Source organism: Dendrobates tinctorius, unplaced genomic scaffold (genome assembly GCF_039654945.1).
Source record: "Dendrobates tinctorius isolate UK_male_01 unplaced genomic scaffold, ASM3965494v1 ptg000022l, whole genome shotgun sequence".
NCBI classification, from domain to species: Eukaryota; Metazoa; Chordata; class Amphibia; order Anura; family Dendrobatidae; genus Dendrobates; species Dendrobates tinctorius.
In genome coordinates this window covers 79,860,731-79,881,292 of record NW_027361690.1, presented here as the reverse complement: position 1 = coordinate 79,881,292, position 20,562 = coordinate 79,860,731, and the positions used below count along the sequence as shown (strand labels likewise).

Sequence of the window (20,562 nt, the reverse complement as noted above, 5' to 3'; positions counted from 1 at the left end):
AACTTTTGCTGTTTATTTTTCTTTAATTTGTTTATTCTGAAAAGTATACTTAATATTACACATTATCAGGATCTTTTAATATTGACTTCTAAACTTCGCCAGAAGCTGACAGCCCCCGTTCTGCACATACAGACCACTTTTAGCTATCCATCTGATCTCACAGGCTGGATTACAGTCACAGCTAAGGCTGGATCCGCTCCTCGATGTAGGAATTGAATTATAAGTGGAAATCTCTCATAGAATTCAATTAATATCTTCAGACCATTATTTTCTATGGTTCTTGTAAGTGTTGTAAAGCATTTCCCTTAAATTATCAGATTAGGCAAGGAGGCTGCCGTAGAGTATCGTGTACATAAACATTGCAATAAAAAAATCCCTGAACAGCAAATAAGATCTTATGCTAACAAAATTCATCAGTATATGTTTACTTGGTAAAATAAAAATATATGTGATGTAATTCCCCAGTGGAAAGAGGATGATCATCATGTTACAATTCAGCACCCCTGATCCTTGTTTTCTTCATCTGCTGTTGGGACAATTATTTACCAGCGGAGCAATGAAACATTATAAAGCTAATCGGTGGCTTTTTATTCTCCACATCTTAAAACTTCCAAAACCTGTAGCGTATGTGTGGATGATAGCAGCTTTGTGATGCATCTTTTCTTAACTTTTGTGGGCATACAATGGAGAAATGGGCAAATTTGTTTATAAAAATTAGTTTTTTTTTTCTTTTATGTTGCTATGATGTAACTTTAAGGGATTGTGGTAAGTCTGGGTGTTATCCCCTGTTCATAGGATAAGGGAATAACTTCCTGATCACTGTGGGTCTCTTCCGATCTCAAGCACCAGGGCTCATGTCCCATGTGAATGGAGTGCTGGTCAGTCATGGTCACCTCCGCTCCATCCAATTCTTAATGGCAGCGCTGGCGAATAGCCGAGCACGGCATTTGTCTGGTGTTCGCCACTTCTGTTAAAAATTGAGGGGAGTTGGTATAATGTCTAAAACGTGATCGAACCCCTTTTAAGGCTCTTGTATACCTTTAGGGTATGTGCACACGTTGTGGATTTGGCTTCGGATTTTCCCGCGTGGATTTTGCTGAATCCGCAGGTAAAACGACGTTCGTTTTACCTGCAGATTTACTGTGGATTTTCTGCAGATTTTGTGCGAATTTCACCTGCGTTTGTACACCAGCGGATTCCTATAATGGAAGAGGTGTAAAAACGTTGCGGATTCCGCACAAAGAATTGACATGCTGCGGAAAATAGAAAGCGGCAAATCTGAGCGGAATTTTCTGCAGCATGTGCACAGCGGATTTGGCTTTTCATAGGATAACATGGTACTGTACACCACATGGAAAACTGCTGCGGATCCGCAGGGCCAAATCCACAACGTGTGCACATACCCTAAGTGTTTGGCGTCCATGGTATTACCAGTTTTGGTGCCCAGTCTTCCCTTTATATTCTCTAGAGCGGTCTGGCAGTGGCTCGTGTGTGTGTGTGGTGCAGTCGGGAGAGAGAACTTCCGCATGTGTATGTGAAGACCCTTTAATGAATATTGCATCCATCCTACAGTGATCTCAATATGTAACCTTAGGCGGCATTCACACACTTATATCAGTTTTTACATTGCTTGAACGCAGGTTTTTTTTTTTTTTTTTTTTCTCCTGTGTGTCACCTGTTTTACCTCCATCTTACAAGAGATTTGGATCTATCCCTATAGACTTGAATGGTCAACTCGGATCCACAAAAATGGATGAGAATAGGAAATGCTTCTGCTGTGATGCTTTAGCTGCAGCAGACGGACTAGGAGGTTAATCTTGGTTGTATCTGCCTTTGTAGCGCCACGTGTTTCTCAATGAATTCCCTTAAACACAGACTAAAATGAACCTCACGTGACCCTAATAAGGAACGTCTATCCTATTTTTTATTCCCCCCCAATTAAAAGGATCCTTAGCCTGGTTGCCAGGAAGGTGGTTAGTGTCCTGCTCGTGCCCTCGCCACCTTGCAGAGGAAGTTGCCTCGAATGGAGGAATATTTCTACTGTAACGTCTTCCACACAGTCCCAGATTCCTCCCAGACTCCAGTCTGTGCGTGGAGCCAGCTGTGCTCTGCAGTGCTCGTGGAGTGCAGACCTCATCTGCAGTGTTGTGTAAAGATCTTCTTATGGATCTACGGTTTTTGAAGCTGCATAAAAATATTTAAAAGGTTTAAATGGATTTTATTGGATCCTAATCTGGAATTAAATGTGTGCTTCTGTAGCAAGGAACCTCTTATGACAAACCGTTTTCTAAAAAAAAAAAAAAAAATGGAAAAGGGTGTGTTGGCTTTTGAGATATTGGAGGACTAGACCTGCACATCTATACAGCATTTTACTGTCCCTCAGCTTCTCTCCAGTGAGGTGGCCAGTGACACTCTTCAGTTCTTCTTGAAGCAGGTTTTTTTGGCTGGCTGCCCTGTCGTAGCCGCCGTTGTCTGGCCACATGTACTGCTGGGTTGTGCTGCATTATTGACATCATTTAAGTGTAATGTTATTTCTACAAGTCTGATGCTGGGAGTCTCCTAGTAAGAAGAAGGCTTGCCCTAAAATGACTTCTGCTGATTTTCTAAAGATATTAGCCTTGCTATTGTTTTGCTTGGGAAACTTTTCCTAAAGAGAAGCCAGTAATGCTTCTCTCGCAGCAGGGCGCAGGGAGATTTCTACTGAAATGTAGTGATTATGCAAGGACGACTACTTACATGTTCAGTCATAATCATATATCTGATTTGAGGGAAAACTAACTCTGACATTTTATGCAGTACGACGAACTCAAGCTGTGCCATCTTGGAGATGTGTCCATGTTTGAAATATATGTTGTATGTGTAAAAGTGATCAGTAATGTACAGTTGTGGCCAAGAGTATTGACACCCCTGCAATTCTGTCAGATAATACTCAGTTTCTTCCTGAAAATGATTGCAAACACATTCTTTGGTATTATCTTCATTTAATTTGTCTTAAATGAAAAAACACAAAAAGAATTGTCCTAAAGCCAAATTGGATATAATTCCACACCAAACATAAAAAAGAGGGTGGACAAAAGTATTGGCACTGTTCGAAAAATCATGTGATGCTTCTCTAATTTGTGTAATTAACAGCACCTGTAACTTACCTGTGGCACCTAACAGGTGTTGGCAATAACTAAATCACACTTGCAGCCAGTTGACATGGATTAGAGTTGACTGAACCTCTGTCCTGTGTCCTTGTGTGTACCACATTGAGCATGGAGAAAAGAAAGAAGACCAAAGAACTGTCTGAGGACTTGAGAAACCAAATTGTGAGGAAGCATGAGCAATCTCAAGGCTACAAGTCCATCTCCAAAGACCAGAATGTTCCTGTGTCTACCGTGTGCAGTGTCATCAAGAAGTTTAAAGCCCATGGCACTGTGGCTAACCTCCCTAGTTGTGGACGGAAAAGAAAAATTGACAAGAGATTTCAACGCAAGATTGTGCGGATGTTGGATAAAGAACCTCGACCAGCATCCAAGTAAGTTCAAGCTGCTCTGCAGTCTGAGGGTACCACAGTGTCAACCCGTACTATCCGTCGGCATTTGAATGGAAAGGGACTGTATGGTAGGAGACCCAGGAAGACCCCACTTCTTACCCCGAGACATAAAAAAGCCAGGCTGGAGTTTGCCAAAAATTACCTGAAAAAGCCTAAAACGTTTTGGAAGAATGTTCTCTGGTCAGATGAGACAAAAGTAGAGCTTTTTGGGCAAAGGCATCAACATAGAGTTTACAGGAGAAGAAAAGAACACGGTCCCTACAGTCAAACATGGCGGAGGTTCCCTGATGTTTTGGGGTTGCTTTGCTGCCTCTGGCACTGGACTGCTTGACCATGTGCATGGCATTATGAAGTCAGAAGACTACCAACAAATTTTGCAGCATAATGAAGGGCCCAGTGTGAGAAAGCTGGGTCTCCCTCAGAGGTCATGGGTCTTCCAGCAGGACAATGACCCAAAACACACTTCAAAAAGCACTAGAAAATGGTTTGAGAGAAAGCACTGGAGACTTCTAAGGTGGCCAGCAATGAGTCCAGACCAGAATCCCATAGAACACCTGTGGAGAGATCTAAAAATGGCAGTTTGGAGAAGGCACCCTTCTAATATCAGGGACCTGGAGTAGTTTGCCAAAGAAGAATGGTCTAAAATTCCAGCAGAGCATTGTAAGAGACTCATTGATGGTTACCGGAAGCGGTTGGTCGCAGTTATTTAGGCTAAAGGTTGTGCAACCAAGTATTAGGTTGAGGGTGCCAATACTTTTGTCTGGCCCATTTTTGGAGTTTTTTGTGAAATGATCAATATTTTGCTCTTTGCTTCATTCTCTTTTTTGTTTTTATTCATTTAAGACAAATTAAATGAAGATAATAATACCAAAGAATTTGTGTTTGCAATCATTTTCAGGAAGAAACTGAGTATTATCTGACAGAATTGCAGGGGTGTCAATACTTTTGGCCACAACTGTATTTATCGTGATGGCAATGTGACGTTGCCAGAAGTATTTTGTGTGTAAACGACCAAATTGCTCATAAGTCGCAAGTTTATTTTTTTGACTTGCATTGCTGTATTTGGGGACAAATTCATACGAGGGAAAATCGAACAGATTTGCATTTTCCGGGCCAATTGCTCTGTTGCTGTACATCCCTGGTCTTAAGCTCTTTATTTATTTATTTATTTTTTTCAGATTTGTCTTGTGTAACAACAGATAAAACTTAGCAATGTATACAGAAGTGTTTTCTGTGTCCTGGGGATCAGTCATGTTCCCTCCACAGTGGCTGTTGGATACCTGACTGCAGCAGGAGCTTCACCCCTTTCTGCCCTGTTGATAGAAAGATGTTAATTAAGTACCATAGCATCTTTGATTTGCCTTCCCTGTCAGCCATTCACAAAAATAGGGTGATCAATGAGTGGAACAGGCTGCCACGAGAGGTGGTGAGTTCTCCTTCAATAGAAGTCTTCAAACAGAGGCTGGACAGACATCTGTCTGAGATGGTTTAGTGAATCCTGCTTTGAGCAGGGGGTTGGACACGATGACCCAGGAGGTCCCTTCCAACTCTACCATTCTATGAAATTGATAGTGCTACAAAGCAGCTGGGAATTATCCCTTATGTTCTCTGCGGGTTCTGTTCAGGACTGTGCACGGCATTTGCTACATATTCCTGAACCGATGGGGGCAGAATTATCCCTTCTTTACTTTTATCATAATTTCTAGGTTTGTGTTAGTGGGTTTTCCCACAATAGGGAACCCCAGATATGAGCTTGTACAATTATCAGGGCACATTATGAGAAGGGCAATCCAAATAATATTCTACTATTATAAGGCTGGTTCTAATGGCGTAACCAGTACCGTGTGAGTGAGTACAACCAGTCCAAAAACCAATTTGACTCAGTGATGTGTTATGGTTTGTTATTTAGTTGATGTACTGACCTCCAGCCTGAAGATGACTATGTTCATAAGCCTAAGCTCGGCCAACCCAACGGCAAGGAGAGGCCATGTTGAATTTCAGCATTCCCTATACTGTTGTGAAGAGAAATAAGGCACTGCCAGGGGTGTCTGACAGCTGCATTTTCCCCTTTGCCCAATGAGGACACAGTTTACAAAAACTGGCCTATATGGGGAGGAATATTTATGGACTGATCAAGGTTTTTGAAGGTGTGTGATCACCTTAAGAAGGTGTCCTTTTGCACACTCCCATCTTTTTGCTATTACCTGTCGATGATATTGCACCAACACTGCAGCACATTAGAGGTTGTCCCTATTCACGTTAGTCCACCATGTGCTCTCAATGTAAGTACTCTACCACTCACATACACTAAAGCTTAACGAGGAGGAGGATCTACGGGACCACCAGGGACTTGGCAGGCTCATGTGTATTTCCTGCAGGCACTTTATAACAACTGACAGTAAATTTGCATCTATTCTTCTAAATGTGACATGGAAATCAATACATTTCAGGTTTGTATAGTGCATTACATATAGCAACAATGATCCGTAATAAACTCGCCTGCTAGAAGACCATAAAATATGGCTCGTGGAAGAAATGGTGCCAGCTGTTACACAGCGGAGCCTCGGCAGCAAAATGATGCCGCCGTGCTTGTTGGGCACGCACACAAATACTACTGTAAGCTGCTAGTGTATTGATGAGCGATGTCTGTATATTCTGCAAAACAAAAAAATGTCTTTTATTCTCAGGTAAATTAAATGGCATTATACAGAGACCTGGGGTCTCGTTTGAGAACATCACAAATTCTGCTGGCCGTAAAAACTGTCTTGGTATCAGAACTCCTTTTCTTTTGATCATTGTTTCTTGGATGATATGGTCGCAGATTATATAGGACCACGGTTTTCTGGATTGTTTTACCTGCCCCCATCGCACCTTACAGGAGGTTGGTTTCACACATCTGATGGCCACTGTCCGGCTGCGGTTTTTGTGGCACAAGCTCGGACAGCCTTATACATGCCTGGAAGGTTATTGCTTTGGGTCTGGAGACCTGCGTCCTGTCCAGGCATCATGATCATAGCCGTAGGAACACTTTTCTTGTACTAGGTGTGACTTTTTTTATTTTTAACTTTCTTCTACATTGTGGCCAGTGGTGATATATAGGGAGAACCTCTGAAATATTGCTTTGCCAAACAACTTTGAGTTTGGTCAATAACGTTGCCAAGCTGTGCAGTGTTTTTTTTTGCTTTTTTTTTTTTGGTTGGGTAGGGCAGAATCTTGATTGGGAAACCATCCAAACAAGTGACTAAAATATGTAAATCAAAGAAAAATATTTGTAAATAAGATACCTATTACTATCACCAGGATGTAGCTGATACACGTGCCATATGCAATTTCATTTTAGCTCAGTTTTTATTGTGTTCTGATTTTTCTTTTTTAGCCACGTTGATGTATTTAGTGATTTACATGGGATTCCTTGGGGCAGATGCCAGTATTGTCTCCGTACTTCCGATTTGCTAACATTTGATTGTTCTGAATTGGGTGATTTGACAATGACAAAGTGCTTTTCAATAGAAAGCCATGAAGCCAAAGGGTTATTTCCTCTGCCATCCTCTTCCTCCCCCCCCCCCCCCCCCCACTCAGAAAATAATGCAAAATCCTGGAATTCTTGTCATTCCTGACATGGTCTGGAAGAAAGGACTGTACTGACCACCCCCATCCTCATTCGTAGACTGAACTTTGGATTTGTTATGGCTGCAATCTGATTGGCCGCTCCTCATTAAAGCTGCCATTGAAGAAGCCAAAGGAAAGAATGGGCAGAACTTCCGGTGACTTCAGTCTGAGGTCGCCCTCCGCCATTCTGTAGGAGTGCGGCGACTGCCAACAGCAGAGTCCTTTATTTACTCCAGTTGTATCTGACGTGCTGTATACACATACGTGTCACATGGGGCGTACACGCCATGAGCCCGTTTATTTTTAGTGAGTCCAGGCTGGGACGCCATCATATTTCACATACAACTTCTAATGTGGTTACGGATGTGATGTGTTGTTAAAGGCATGGCACATAATAAAAAACACAGCGCTCTTCAGTCATGGGAAAATATCTCCTGGTATGTGAGCATGGCAATTTATTTTGCTAATATTTCCTATGGGAAAAATCATAATGATTGTAGTAGGAAATTTAACCTTTTTGATTCTCCCTAAGTAGTAGCTTCTTATCCAATTGCTGGAAAATACAATCAAAAGTAATGATAACGAGGTGGGAAGTTTTTGGTACGTGATACGTACAGTATATAGAAAGTACAGGTCAAAGTTGTTTTTTTTTTTTTTTTTTTTTTAACAATTTATTTCTATAGCGCCAACATATTCCACAACACTTGAGTTTTTTTTTTTCATTATGGTATGATCTATTGTTACAGTTGCAAAAAATGTTTTCCATTAGTTATATCCTCCCATCCTCTGCGCTCACAAAGTAAGGTATCCCCGAGTTGTAGGATATGGGAAAACTTACTGATGTGTGGAGGTCTGACTGCTAGGTCTTTAATGGAGCAGAGGTGTGCGTGCTCAGCCTTGACTTCATTCCTTGCCTATGGGACTGCCACATAGAGCAGAGAGCTGTACTAGTCTTTCTCCCACAGTCCCATTGGATGAGGCCTCCGCTCTTGAGGTCTCAGAGTCCCTAACTTGAAATTAGAGTCCGAGTGGCCAAACCTCCAGAGATCAACAAGTTATCCCCGAGGCCTCATACAGCGACGTGGGAATCTAGAATGTTGGTATAGGGGCTAGTTTGTAATATGTGTGATTATATATAGATGTAATTTCCTTTCTATGAAGCATGATGATCCTGCTTGTTGTTATTGGTCCCATTACTTGTCAATTTCTTCAATCACCTTTTATTATATGCATGTGTCTGGTATATTGGGTCTGATGGAGTCAATAAACCTTATATAGGATCATTCAAGTTGTTCTGGGTCAGTCTAAAGGCCCCCATACATGTATGTCAGACAAACCCGCTAATGTGTATGGGGAACCCAGCCAGCTGATTGTCAGAGAAGATGGCAATCGGGAATGTCTCATTTTGGACTGTCAATCATAAGCAAGCGAGCGCTCCTGTATATGGCAGAGCCGACCAATATAGTTGCTGGTTGAATGATCGGCCAAAACCTCGTTTGGCCTACAGCTATCTAATATGTATAGTGGGCTTAAGGGTATGTGTGCGCAGAGTTTCTTGGAGTGGGTCTTGAACTGAGATCCCTATGTAAGTTTGTTATTAATGGAGTTTTGGTATATGTGGACACTTTGGAAACTTGTTGACCTGTGCAGGGCGACCACAGCGTGTTGGTGAAACGTCAGCCTTCCCTTACTGCTCCAGCAATGCCGCTGAGATCTGAGATGTTAATGGCAGTCCTCAGTGGTCTCCAGATGCAGATGGGTCACAGACGGGTGGGCTGCTCTCCCTCCTCGGTCTGCCCATGTTTGATTCCCCCCCTCAATGACTTGCGTCTCATCTGGCAGCCAGGTATCATGAAGGAAGGTAGACAGGTGTTTTCTGTGTGCAAATGGCTGTAATTTCCTGTCTGCCTCCGTACATCCCGACAGCTACTATCAGAAAAGAGCTTAAATATTATTATCACAGCCGAGGAAAGGTTTATCTGTCATAATATGCCACCCACTCCAGTTGCTCCTTTGAAAGCAGTGGATGCCAGAGCAGGAGAGCCGGGATGCGAGCCTTGTTTTCTCTGAACTCCTAGAAGTGGAAATCTGCGCTCCTCCATATCCCAGTCTGTCAGTGCTGATAACAATCGCCCATTACTGGGTGTATGTACAAGGGATATACTGTCTCCACATCAGGAGTTTCATATCTACAGTTCATTATTTACTGACCTGATATATCAGTCGCCTGGCTAGAATACGAAGCTTCAGGTCGATGATAAAAATAGTTGATGGAATGGGCTTATTGTACATTTAATCATTAATTGTGAAACCAAATTTCACTCTTTTGATAAACAAATGACATTCTAAAATAACCAAATCATCCAAGGTCCTCAGGCTGTTGTGCTTTTTGAAAGCAGATACGTTGTCACGTTGTGGAGACACCATGTTTTGTAAGAAATGCATAGAATTTCCTTGTAGGTGCCGGTTCTGGCACAAGCAGAGCCGAAGATGCCCAACGCCTCCTACGTATATGAGCTCACGTTGTCCGTTTATGTGTAGCATGGTAAACTGCAGTCAGTGTTAGGAGTTTTGACCAGAGCATGATGGATTAGGGTGTCCGCACCTGTTTACCAAATGGCCATTCATTTGGCTACAATTAACACAGGTGATTTTCGTCCCCTACAATATTTTTAAAGCGAGGCTGTTAACACAAAATGACTGTTCAAACCAAGCACAGGTGCACCCTTGGAATGGTCGAGCAGGTCCGTACAAGATGCATGTTTTCCAGCTATCTTCATTTTCCTAATTGAAAGCCAAAGCTGTTGAGAACAGAGAGGTGGGAAGATGCACGGACCTGATCGGCCATACTTGGGGTAAATTCACACTAGGCTTTTTTTTTTTTTTTTCTTTCTTTTTCCCTGCAGCAAAACCTGATCTCTTGGCAGGAAGAAGCTGCAGTAAAAAAATGCTTGTTTTCCTTACGTTTTTCTGCTGCAGTTTCGGCATGCTGGATTTGACTCTTGTGCATGCTGCAAAGTTTAGTGAAAAAAGTCCTATTAGAATCAGGTTTTGGCACAAAAAGGCAGCAAAACGCGATGCCTGCGTTTTTTGTTTATCACCATTCATTTCAATGGGTAAAAAATTTTAAAAAGTGACATGCTCCATTGTGGAAAAAAAACAGGTAAAGCACACAATCCTGATAACAAAAAAATCAAGTTGCGTGCAAGAGATTTTTGAAATCTCATAGACTTTGCTGGTACTGTAAAAAACAGCTGAAAGTTTGCATAAAAACGTGGCAGAAACGGCTTGTGTGAACTTAGCCTTGGGGTGCTCAGATTGCCTGAGCTTGTTTTGAGCAGTCATTTAGGGCTGACTGACTTATAAAAATGGGGTTCACCATCGCTCATGTCTGGTAAACACATACTAGGGGGGTTTTAAGTTAACACTGGGTGGGCTGAAAGATCTGGTCTTCTACTACAGGATCGTCTTTATTCCCCCATATACTTTTCACTGTAATTTTCTTCTAAATCCCGGATATTTCAAGAATTTGTGGATTTGTGTTTTTTTTATTCTTGAAAATGTCTCATTGGCTGCACAAGCTGTGATGTGCGGATTCCGATAAGAGGGGAATCTATTGTACCTGAATACAAAATGTTATTGTTCTCCGCGATACCAATCACCAGGAACCAAATTGGAGAATTTAAAGCGGCTGCGTTTAGCGAGAGGAAAAAAAAAATCACCTAGGGGCACAAAAAAAGCTAGCAGTTGTGTAATCCACACTGTCTGCCGGGAGTGCAAGCAATCTGGATAAAGCTGCTTTTGTAAACCATGCAGGGAAAAAGTGTGTTTTTGTAGGAAGTTGGTAGGCTGCCCCTATGTGTGTTGTGCTAATGCATTGTATTAACACCTTCCCTGCCAACGGGAACAATATCGGCCTTTCTTTTAGCCACTTTGCAGCCACTGAGGACTTGTTTTGATTCAGCAAATCAATTTGGTTCTGCGACTGCCAAACTTCTTCTAGGCGGTATCTCCTCCACATACTGCATAAGTCATCCGCTCATGTCAACATGCTGCTGATTTTTGCCAAACCCTTTGTTAAAGTATGTGCACACAACGTTTCTTTTTTTTTTTGCGTTTTGTAAAACGCTAAAAGGAATGAACATGCACACTGGGATGTCGGTAACTAGTTATAAATTGTCTTTGAGCTGCCTTTAAATGCGTCATGCTCTCTGTTACACATAGAAATAAAAAGGGCAGAAAAGACCAGCTTTTTCCTGATGTGTCTTCTGCTTGAAAAGCTTGATTAGTACGCCAGCGTACCCTTATACAGCGTGTGAAATCTGCAAACATACAAGTCCATAAATAACCTTTATATCCAAGGTCACACTCCGTATCACAACATGCCCTCGCACACAACGAAAGGGAAAAGGAGTGCATTACAAATTAATTTTATTAAACATACAAATACAAAAATTAATAAAAGGATGCCTCATGTCAAGCCAAGACCTAGGCAAAAAGAGCCTACCACTGGTCACCAAGATTTTTGCCCTAAATAAAATCTAATTGGTTCCACACATGTTATGTTTTAATAGTGCACCCAAAAACTGGCTATATATATTTGTAACAAATAAATGGCAATTGATAATAGCAGAGTGCCTTTTCTTTATATTCATGATATATAAAAAATATAATATATACACACTAGAGGCAAAGAAAAGTATAGAGATCAGTGTAAAAATGTCAATCTCTGTCCAAGTGAATAAAGCAGACCAATTGGTCATAAAGTGCCTCAGTGCATGAAAACTGAATAGTAACTGGAACTAGCAGCAACAAGAGGGACCAAATAGAAAAAGGTGCAGGATAGTCATTTAACCTCAGTGGTAAGCCAGGGATTTGCCGTGTCTCCCATCTCTACGTGCTTTTCGACGATTTTTCTTCCGAGGGCGTGTATGGTAAGAAAGCCTGGATGTCTATTGAAAAAGCCTACGGGCCAATCCGGATATGATCTGTGCTGTCATGTGATGTCCCCGTGACATAATGCAATTTGGGTGCATTATTAAAACATTACTTATGCATGGTGGAACCATTTAGGTTTTAGTTAGGGCAAAAATTTCGGCCACCAGTGGTAGTCTTGTTTTTTTTTTTGTTTTTTTTTCTCTCAGTCTTGGCTTGACATGAGGCATCCTTTTATCAATTTTTGTATCTTTAATAAAATGAATTTGTAATATACACTTTCCCTTTCGTTGTGTGCGAGGGCATGTTGGGCCATAGAGTGTGAAATCTGCAGCAAATTCTCAGCAACATCTGAGATAAATCCACGTGTAACATGGCATAATCCAAAAATATTTCCCACTCAAGTTATGTCCTCTGTCAACATACCCCTTATTATTCCTATCAGATAAATATGACTGTATGGCTTGTAAATATAAATATATATATTTTTTTTTAGTAAAGTTGGGTAGGATAGGGTTGAAGCCTAGCACCACAGGTTCTGATTAGAGGTACCTGAATAGCTATGACTAGAACACTGCCAAGTGTTCACTGGTCAGACAGCTGGGGGAAGCTGAGCAGCGTGGGTTGTGTTGGAGCTGGAGAGAGACGAGTCAGAATATCTCTGTACAGCAAACTGCAACTAAAACTGGTTGATCTGAACGATGGCTGTTTTGTGTTACCAAGTTTGGGCTAACTCAGCTGTGTTTGAATAGCCATGGTCTTATTTACAGTGGGGGAAAAAAAGTATTTAGTCAGCCACCAATTGTGCAAAAAGATGAGAGGCCTGTAATTGACATCATAGGTAGTCCACAACTATGAGAGTTAAAATAAGAAAACAAACCCAGAAAATCACCTTGTCTAATTTGGCAAGATTTATTTTTCAAATTATGGTGGAAAATAAGGATTTGGTCACCTAAAAACATGCAAGATTTCTGGCTCTCACATACCTGTAACTTTTTCTTTAAGAGGCTCCTCTGTCCCCCACTCATTACAAGTTCAAACAGGTGCCATTACTGCAGGTAATCATTATAAAAGGCACCTGTCCAGTGTCCACATCCTCAAGCAGTCACACTTCAAACTCCACTATGGTGAAGACCAAAGAGCTGTCAAAGGACACCAGAAACAAAATTGTAGCCCTGCACCAGGCTGGCAAGACTGAATCTGCAACAGGCAAGCAGCTTGGTGTGATGAAGTCAACTGTGGGAGCAATGATCAGAAAATGGAAGACATACAAGACCACTGATTATCTCCACTGATCTGGGGCTCCACGCAAAGATCTCACCCCGTGGGGTCAAAATGATGACAAGAACGGTGAGCAAAAATCGCAGAACCACACGGGGGGACCTAGTGAATGACCTGCATAGAGCTGAGACCACCGTAACAAAGGCTACCATCAGTAACACACTACACCGCCTTGGACTCGGATCCTGATGTGTCCCCCTGCTAAGCCAGTACATATCTGGGCCGTCTGAAGTTTGCTAGAGAGCATTTGAATTATCCAGAAGAGTATTGGGAAAATATCATACGGTCTGATGAAACCAAAGTAGAACTGTTTGGCAGAAACAAAACTCGTGTTTGGAGGAGACAGAATGCTGAGTTGCATGTTCCAGTGAACACCATACCTACTGTGAAGCATGGGGTGGCAACATCATGCTTTGAGACAGTTTCTCTGCAAAGAGACCAGGACTATTGATCCATGTACATACAGTGGGGCAAAAAAGTATTTAGTCAGTCAGCAATAGTGCAAGTTCCACCACTTAAAAAGATGAGAGGCGTCTGTAATTTACATCATAGGTAGACCTCAACTATGGGAGACAAACTGAGAAAAAAAAATCCAGAAAATCACATTGTCTGTTTTTTTTTCATTTTATTTGCATATTATGGTGGAAAATAAGTATTTGGTCAGAAACAAGCAATCAAGATTTCTGGCTCTCACAGACCTGAAACTTCTTCTTTAAGAGTCTCCTCTTTCCTCCACTCATTACCTGTAGTAATGGCACCTGTTTAAACTTGTTATCAGTATAAAAAGACACCTGTGCACACCCTCAAACAGTCTGACTCCAAACTCCACTATGGTGAAGACCAAAGAGCTGTCAAAGGACACCAGAAACAAAATTGTAGCCCTGCACCAGGCTGGGAAGACTGAATCTGCAATAGCCAACCAGCTTGGAGTGAAGAAATCAACTGTGGGAGCAATAATTAGAAAATGGAAGACATACAAGACCACTGATAATCTCCCTCGATCTGGTGCTCCACGCAAAATCCCACCCCGTGGGGTCAGAATGATCACAAGAACGGTGAGCAAAAATCCCAGAACCACGCGGGGGGACCTAGTGAATGAACTGCAGAGAGCTGGGACCAATGTAACAAGGCCTACCATAAGTAACACACTATGCCACCATGGACTCAGATCCTGCAGTGCCAGACGTGTCCCACTGCTTAAGCCTGTACATGTCCGGGCCCATCTGAAGTTTGCTAGAGAGCATTTGGATGATCCAGAGGAGTTTTGGGAGAATGTCCTATGGTCTGATGAAACCAAACTGGAACTGTTTGGTAGAAACACAACTTGTCGTGTTTGGAGGAAAAAGAATACTGAGTTGCATCCATCAAACACCATACCTACTCTAAAGCATGGTGGTGGAAACATCATGCTTTGGGGCTGTTTCTCTGCAAAGGGGCCAGGACAACTGATCCGGGTACATGAAAGAATGAATGGGGCCATGTATCGTGAGATTTTGAGTGCAAACCTCCTTCCATCAGCAAGGGCATTGAATATGAAACGTGGCTGGGTCTTTCAACATGACAATGATCCAAAGCACACCGCCAGGGCAACGAAGGAGTGGCTTCGTAAGAAGCATTTCAAGGTCCTGGAGTGGCCTAGCCAGTCTCCAGATCTCAACCCTATAGAAAACCTTTGGAGGGAGTTGAAAGTCCGTGTTGCCAAGCGAAAAGCCAAAAACATCACTGCTCTAGAGGAGATCTGCATGGAGGAATGGGCCAACAACAGTGTGTGGCAACCTTGTGAAGACTTACAGAAAACGTTTGACCTCTGTCATTGCCAACAAAGGATATATCACAAAGTATTGAGATTAAATTTTGTTTCTGACCAAATACTTATTTTCCACCATAATATGCAAATAAAATGAAAAAAAAAAAACAGACAATGTGATTTTCTGGATTTTTTTTTTTCTCAGTTTGTCTCCCATAGTTGAGGTCTACCTATGATGTAAATTACAGACGCCTCTCATCTTTTTAAGTGGTGGAACTTGCACTATTGCTGACTGACTAAATACTTTTTTGCCCCACTGTAAATGAATGGGGCCATGTATTTAGAGATTTTGAGTGCAAACCTCCTTCCATCAGCAAGGGCATTGAAGATGAAACGTGGTTGGGTCTTTCAGCATGAAGGTCCTGGAGTGGCCTAACCAGTCTCCAGATATAAGTAAAGAAAGTGTAGTCAGCTTACCCATCTGCAATGCAATCCCCAAGCCTGCCAACGCCCAGCACGGACTGTGGTGAGCATCCACATCAATTAGGAGCAAGAGGAAAAAAAAATTGATCCAACTTGAGACGGAGGCGGCTGCAATTTTATAAAGCTTTATTGGACAACTTTAAAAATATGTTGGTTCTTTAAAAATCTCTTATAGCAAACACCAAGCACACCAGTGAGGAGGATCAGTCTCCAGATATCAACCCCATAGAAAACCGTTGGAGGGATTTGAAGCTGTCTGTGTGACAGCTCACCAGCGATCACATAGCGACTCACCAGCGATCCTGACACGATGATATCGTTGTCGGGATTGCTGGTGAGTCGCTGTGTGTGACTCCAGCTTAAGATTGGTTAACATCCTGCAGGGGAAGAAGTCGCGGCCCCCAGAACAGAATCTGTAGTAACACCCCTTTAGGGTTATCATAAATTATAACCTAAACTTTACAAGACAATATCTCCGCCTCAGAGGTGACATATTAAAAAATGTTTTATTCAGTTCTGCAGTCACTTTTTATCATGATGTGGCCAGTTTAACATGCTGCAGCTACTGAAAGGGTCTCATTATTATGCTATGTGTGCACTGGATCTTCGTACAGATCTGGAATGTGGTGTAAATAGACCTCAAATTTTACCTCTATAAATCAGTGGGGTGAAAATCTGTTGCGTTTTTGTACCGTAATGAACGTTCTACCGATTTCAGTATCCGTAGCATGCCCCCTGAATTATTTTACTATGTGGATGGTGTCCCCCGCCACACGTAATCTGCTGTAGATTGGCTCTTGCAAATCCGGACCGTATTTGCAAATTTGCCGTGTCTGAACTCCTGCTTAGACAGTGTTCACTCAATGCAATTGTGCTACTTTTCTTTTTTTTGTTCTTTGCTGCGATATTTTCTAAATTGCTGTAAAATTGCTGTGTTCAAACAGCGATTTCAGAAAATTGCTGTAAAAGAGCGCAGCTTGATCGCTTTGTGTGAACATGGCATTAGAGTGCATTAATACGCTAAGTGAATGAGCTGTTATTCTTTTACTGTCACCCAAAACCACGTAATAGGGATCCTAAACTTGTTTTTAAGGATTGGTTGCTGTGAAATGTAAGTTAATATAAATCTTGTGTCAGAGCTTCTAACCTTCTCTCCTTTCTCTCGTCAGTTTGCAGTAATGGCGTGGACATCCGTAATGACGTCCAGGAGATGAAGCAGTTAGAAGACTGTGTTGTGATTGAAGGCTACCTCCAGATTCTGCTCATCTCTAATGGCAAGGCTGAGGATTTCCGAAACATGCGGTTCCCCAAGCTTACTGTTATTACGGACTATCTTTTGCTTTTCCGTGTTTCTGGCCTGGAAAGCCTGAGTGACCTCTTTCCAAATCTGACAGTCATTCGTGGTCGCAAGCTCTTGTATAACTACGCCATAGTCATTTTTGAGATGACAGACCTGAAGGAGATTGGACTTTACAACCTGAGGAACATTACTCGTGGTGCTATACGGATTGAAAAGAACTCAGACTTGTGTTACCTTTCTACAGTGGATTGGTCGCTGGTTCTGGAGGCAGTCTACAACAACTATATTGTCGGTAATAAGCCACCAAAGGAGTGTGGCGACATGTGTCCTGGGGTCATGGAAGATAGGTCACTTTGTACGAAGACGACCATTAACAATGACTACACGCACCGCTGCTGGTCAGCAGATCATTGCCAGAAAGGTAAGAAGTAGAAACTTGAACTATCTCATTTACCTGTTGTATTGTCCCTTGGCAATCGTCAGAAGACTTGTGGATTGTGGTTACTAATGCTTTTACGGGAATGTTTTTTCCTGTATGTTTAAAAGGAAACCTGTCAAGTTCAGATTCCTTACGTGGACGAAAGCAGGGCATATTAGAGGTAATAAGTCAGAGCCATGGCATATCTGTCTCCGGTAGCCGTCATGGGTGAAATGAGGACGCGATGTTATGATCGTACTTGGTCTGCTTCTTTCCAGTCATCGGGGCTGATCACACCAGAGAAGCCCATGCCCCCTGCTCTCCAGCCCATGCCCCCTGCTCTCCAGCTGATTGACGTCCTGGTTATCGCATTCGCAATCTGAGAGGAACATCAATTGACTAAAAAGTGGGCATGATTAGTGATCAGACACAACTGCTCTGTTCTGCCTCCCTGATTGGAAAGAATCAGAGTGCAGCTCAATTATAACCTCCTCTCCTTGCACCGGTGACCTCTACCAGTGACACACATGCTCTACATGCCAATTATCACCTCTAACGGGCTCTTCTTTTGCTTACATAGGGAATCCTGGGCCAGCAGGGTCACTGTTAAGCCCGTATTCACTTGAGGTTGATATGTTTTAAGTATTCTGGGTGCAAAAGAACACCGCTTATTTTGGCAAAGTGGAGGCCGCTTTATTAAATGTTCCACATTAGAGTAAATCAGTGGAATAATTGACCTGCGGTGCAGATTATAACTCCACACTGTGTAATTTTGTGCTGTGGATTTTCACTGCAGATTTCTCCCTTTACAGCGTATAGGGTAAAATCCATGACCGGACAGCAGGTAAAGCGTGGATTTCACATCACACCTGCACTGGACTTTATACGCTGCTGTTTAGTTTCCCTTTGCTGCAGTTTTTGATGTCAAAGCCAGAAATGGATTCAAAAGCAATCGGAAATATAAAAGGATGGGGATGTGTCCTTCTTCCTGGGTCTACTTTGATGCAAAAATTTCATCAAAAACTACGTGTGATTTTGGCAATGATGATGTATTAAAAGTAAACTCCAATGGGCCCAGCATGGTGTAAGACAAATGGAAACTAACCTGCCATAATGGTGCAGCTCCTTCCCATTTGGTTCTTTGTCTCCAGGCATCATCATCCAGTGGGAATGTCATGTGACTGCTGCAGCCAATCAGCAGCCACTATTCTGCAGTTTTCACATTCTGTCCAAACCGGAAGAAAGCGCTCTCTTCTTGTGAAGATGGAATGTAAAGACTACAGCCTATCTGGAGCTGCTGATTGGCTGCATCGCTCACGTGACGCTCCTCCCACATATTCCAGAACAGATTACAATGCTGGAGACTGAAGGAGCGGCGTCATTACGTTAGGCAGGTGTAGGGTTTATGGGCTTTCTTTTACGCTCCTGAGCCGATTAAGGTTAACTTAATAAAGCAGTGGACAGCCCCTTTAAGTTCCCATCCTGCAGCGTATTGCTGCTGCGGCTTTCTGTACCACTGTAGGTGTGACTAGCGCCATTCCCTTCCCTCCTAGTCCTGCTGTCTGGCGGTCTACCTCCATGATGATGCAGCGGGGCGGATGTGAATGGCGCTGCTCCTCTGCTGTTTACACTTCTAAGCGTTTTTTCTTTTTCCATATCTGCTGGGATCCAACGCTAATAAAGTGTATGTTGCGGAAAGCATGGCAGAGATCAGGCGCCTCCCAGACACGGGAAGCTCTTCCAGGACCTGCAGCCAGTGGCTGATTAGTCAGTTTTCTGTCTCCGCTGCCAGCATTTGTTGTTGATTAAATTGTGCAGTATATTAGCAATGAATGAATTTTCTCCCTCCTCTATCTCTGCTCTTAAAACAGTGTGTTCCTTTGCCAAACGTTTCTTAGAATCTTTTTTTATTTTATCTATTTTTTTTTTTTATTGTGGCTGCAGGGAAATATTTAATTAGCCACCCGGAAGGGAGGGGGCTCCCCCATATCTGCTCCGTCTCATCATCCCTGAACTTCCTGGTCTCCTTTTTTTGAAAATAAGCCACAATTGTGGGGGCTGCGTATAGTTTAGTTTCTTGAAATGAACCCAGAGTCCGGGGATCAGGAGCTGTATTATTGGTGTGCCGCCTTCTGTCTGCACAATGATGACTTTCATGCTCTAGTGTTGCTCGGGTTTATTTATTGTTACTATAGTGAGGTGTAACCTGCTCGAGATGTCGGTGTTATTCCTCCCCTTCAAGGTGTCTTGGGATTTCTCTAATGTTTTTCCTGTTGGACATATACGAATAAATTTGACAAGTGAGTGTTGGCTTTACCCTTGTCAGTACGGTGTGCACCTGTACATGGTCAGTGTCCAAACAGCATTGATGGCAACCTAACAGCTAGGGACACACAGCGGTGAAATTTTTATTTTATTCTTCTAAGAAATATTCAACAAATTCTGTGCAATCGTAGTGTTCCCAGACTAACACATTTTCTGATTTGCTGTATGCTGCAGCTTTGCACATGGGTGGGGGTCTCGTGTCTGAGTCCATGACTGATCGCTGGCGGCAGAGGTGCTGGGGTCCTACACGTGTGTGCACAGAGCGGTACAGCGGCTCATAGACTGTGTTCTGTGCATGGCCTGGCAGGAGTGGAGGGCTTCTGAACAGTCTTTGTAGCGATTAGTGGGGATATTAGAACCCGGACCACCAACAATCTGCAAGTCGCGTCAGTGTCTACAGCATGTGATGAAGAAATGCTAAAATGCTGCAGGTTGTAGGTCTCTGGTTGCGCTCTTCTCCAGCGGATCTGATGCATCTTTTGGCATTAAAATGCAGCACTTCTCAAATGCCCCAAGTGTTGCTTTTTTGTGTTGCTGTGAGAGAACCTCTTCAAGTTGCTACATTTTCCCCATTGCAAAACAAGGAGAAGTCAAAATGTACTTAAAAACTTTACTTTTTTTTTTTTTTTTTTATTAATGTTTAAAAAAATTATAGAAAGATACATAAATATTAGATTTGTATGGGTACAATATGGTTTGATACATAGGTGAATAAAAAGCCCGGAGAATTGGTCATCCACCTGCATTCTTTTTGGGAAAGGAGGCGTTTGATATCACCCCTCCTAATGACCGAGACGGACGTCCTTGTACATTTGTGAGTGCATAATGTCATTCATTGGATTGTTTTCCTATTTATTATTATTAGCACAGAGCAGTAACTGAACTTTAGAGTATCCGCTGATATAGGTGTCTAGTGTGAATCTTTA

General features: G+C 42.4%; 1 protein-coding gene across 2 annotated transcripts in view; it reads left to right on the top strand.

Annotated features, from left to right (window-relative positions):
* Positions 1-20,562, top strand: part of IGF1R (insulin like growth factor 1 receptor) — a 217,310-nt gene that overhangs the window by 6,585 nt on the left and 190,163 nt on the right. For both annotated transcript variants that reach the window (XM_073568776.1, XM_073568775.1), the window contains exon 2: positions 16,763-17,314. In XM_073568776.1, the coding sequence (XP_073424877.1) occupies positions 16,763-17,314 (552 nt within the window). The remainder of the gene's footprint in view (positions 1-16,762; positions 17,315-20,562) is intronic.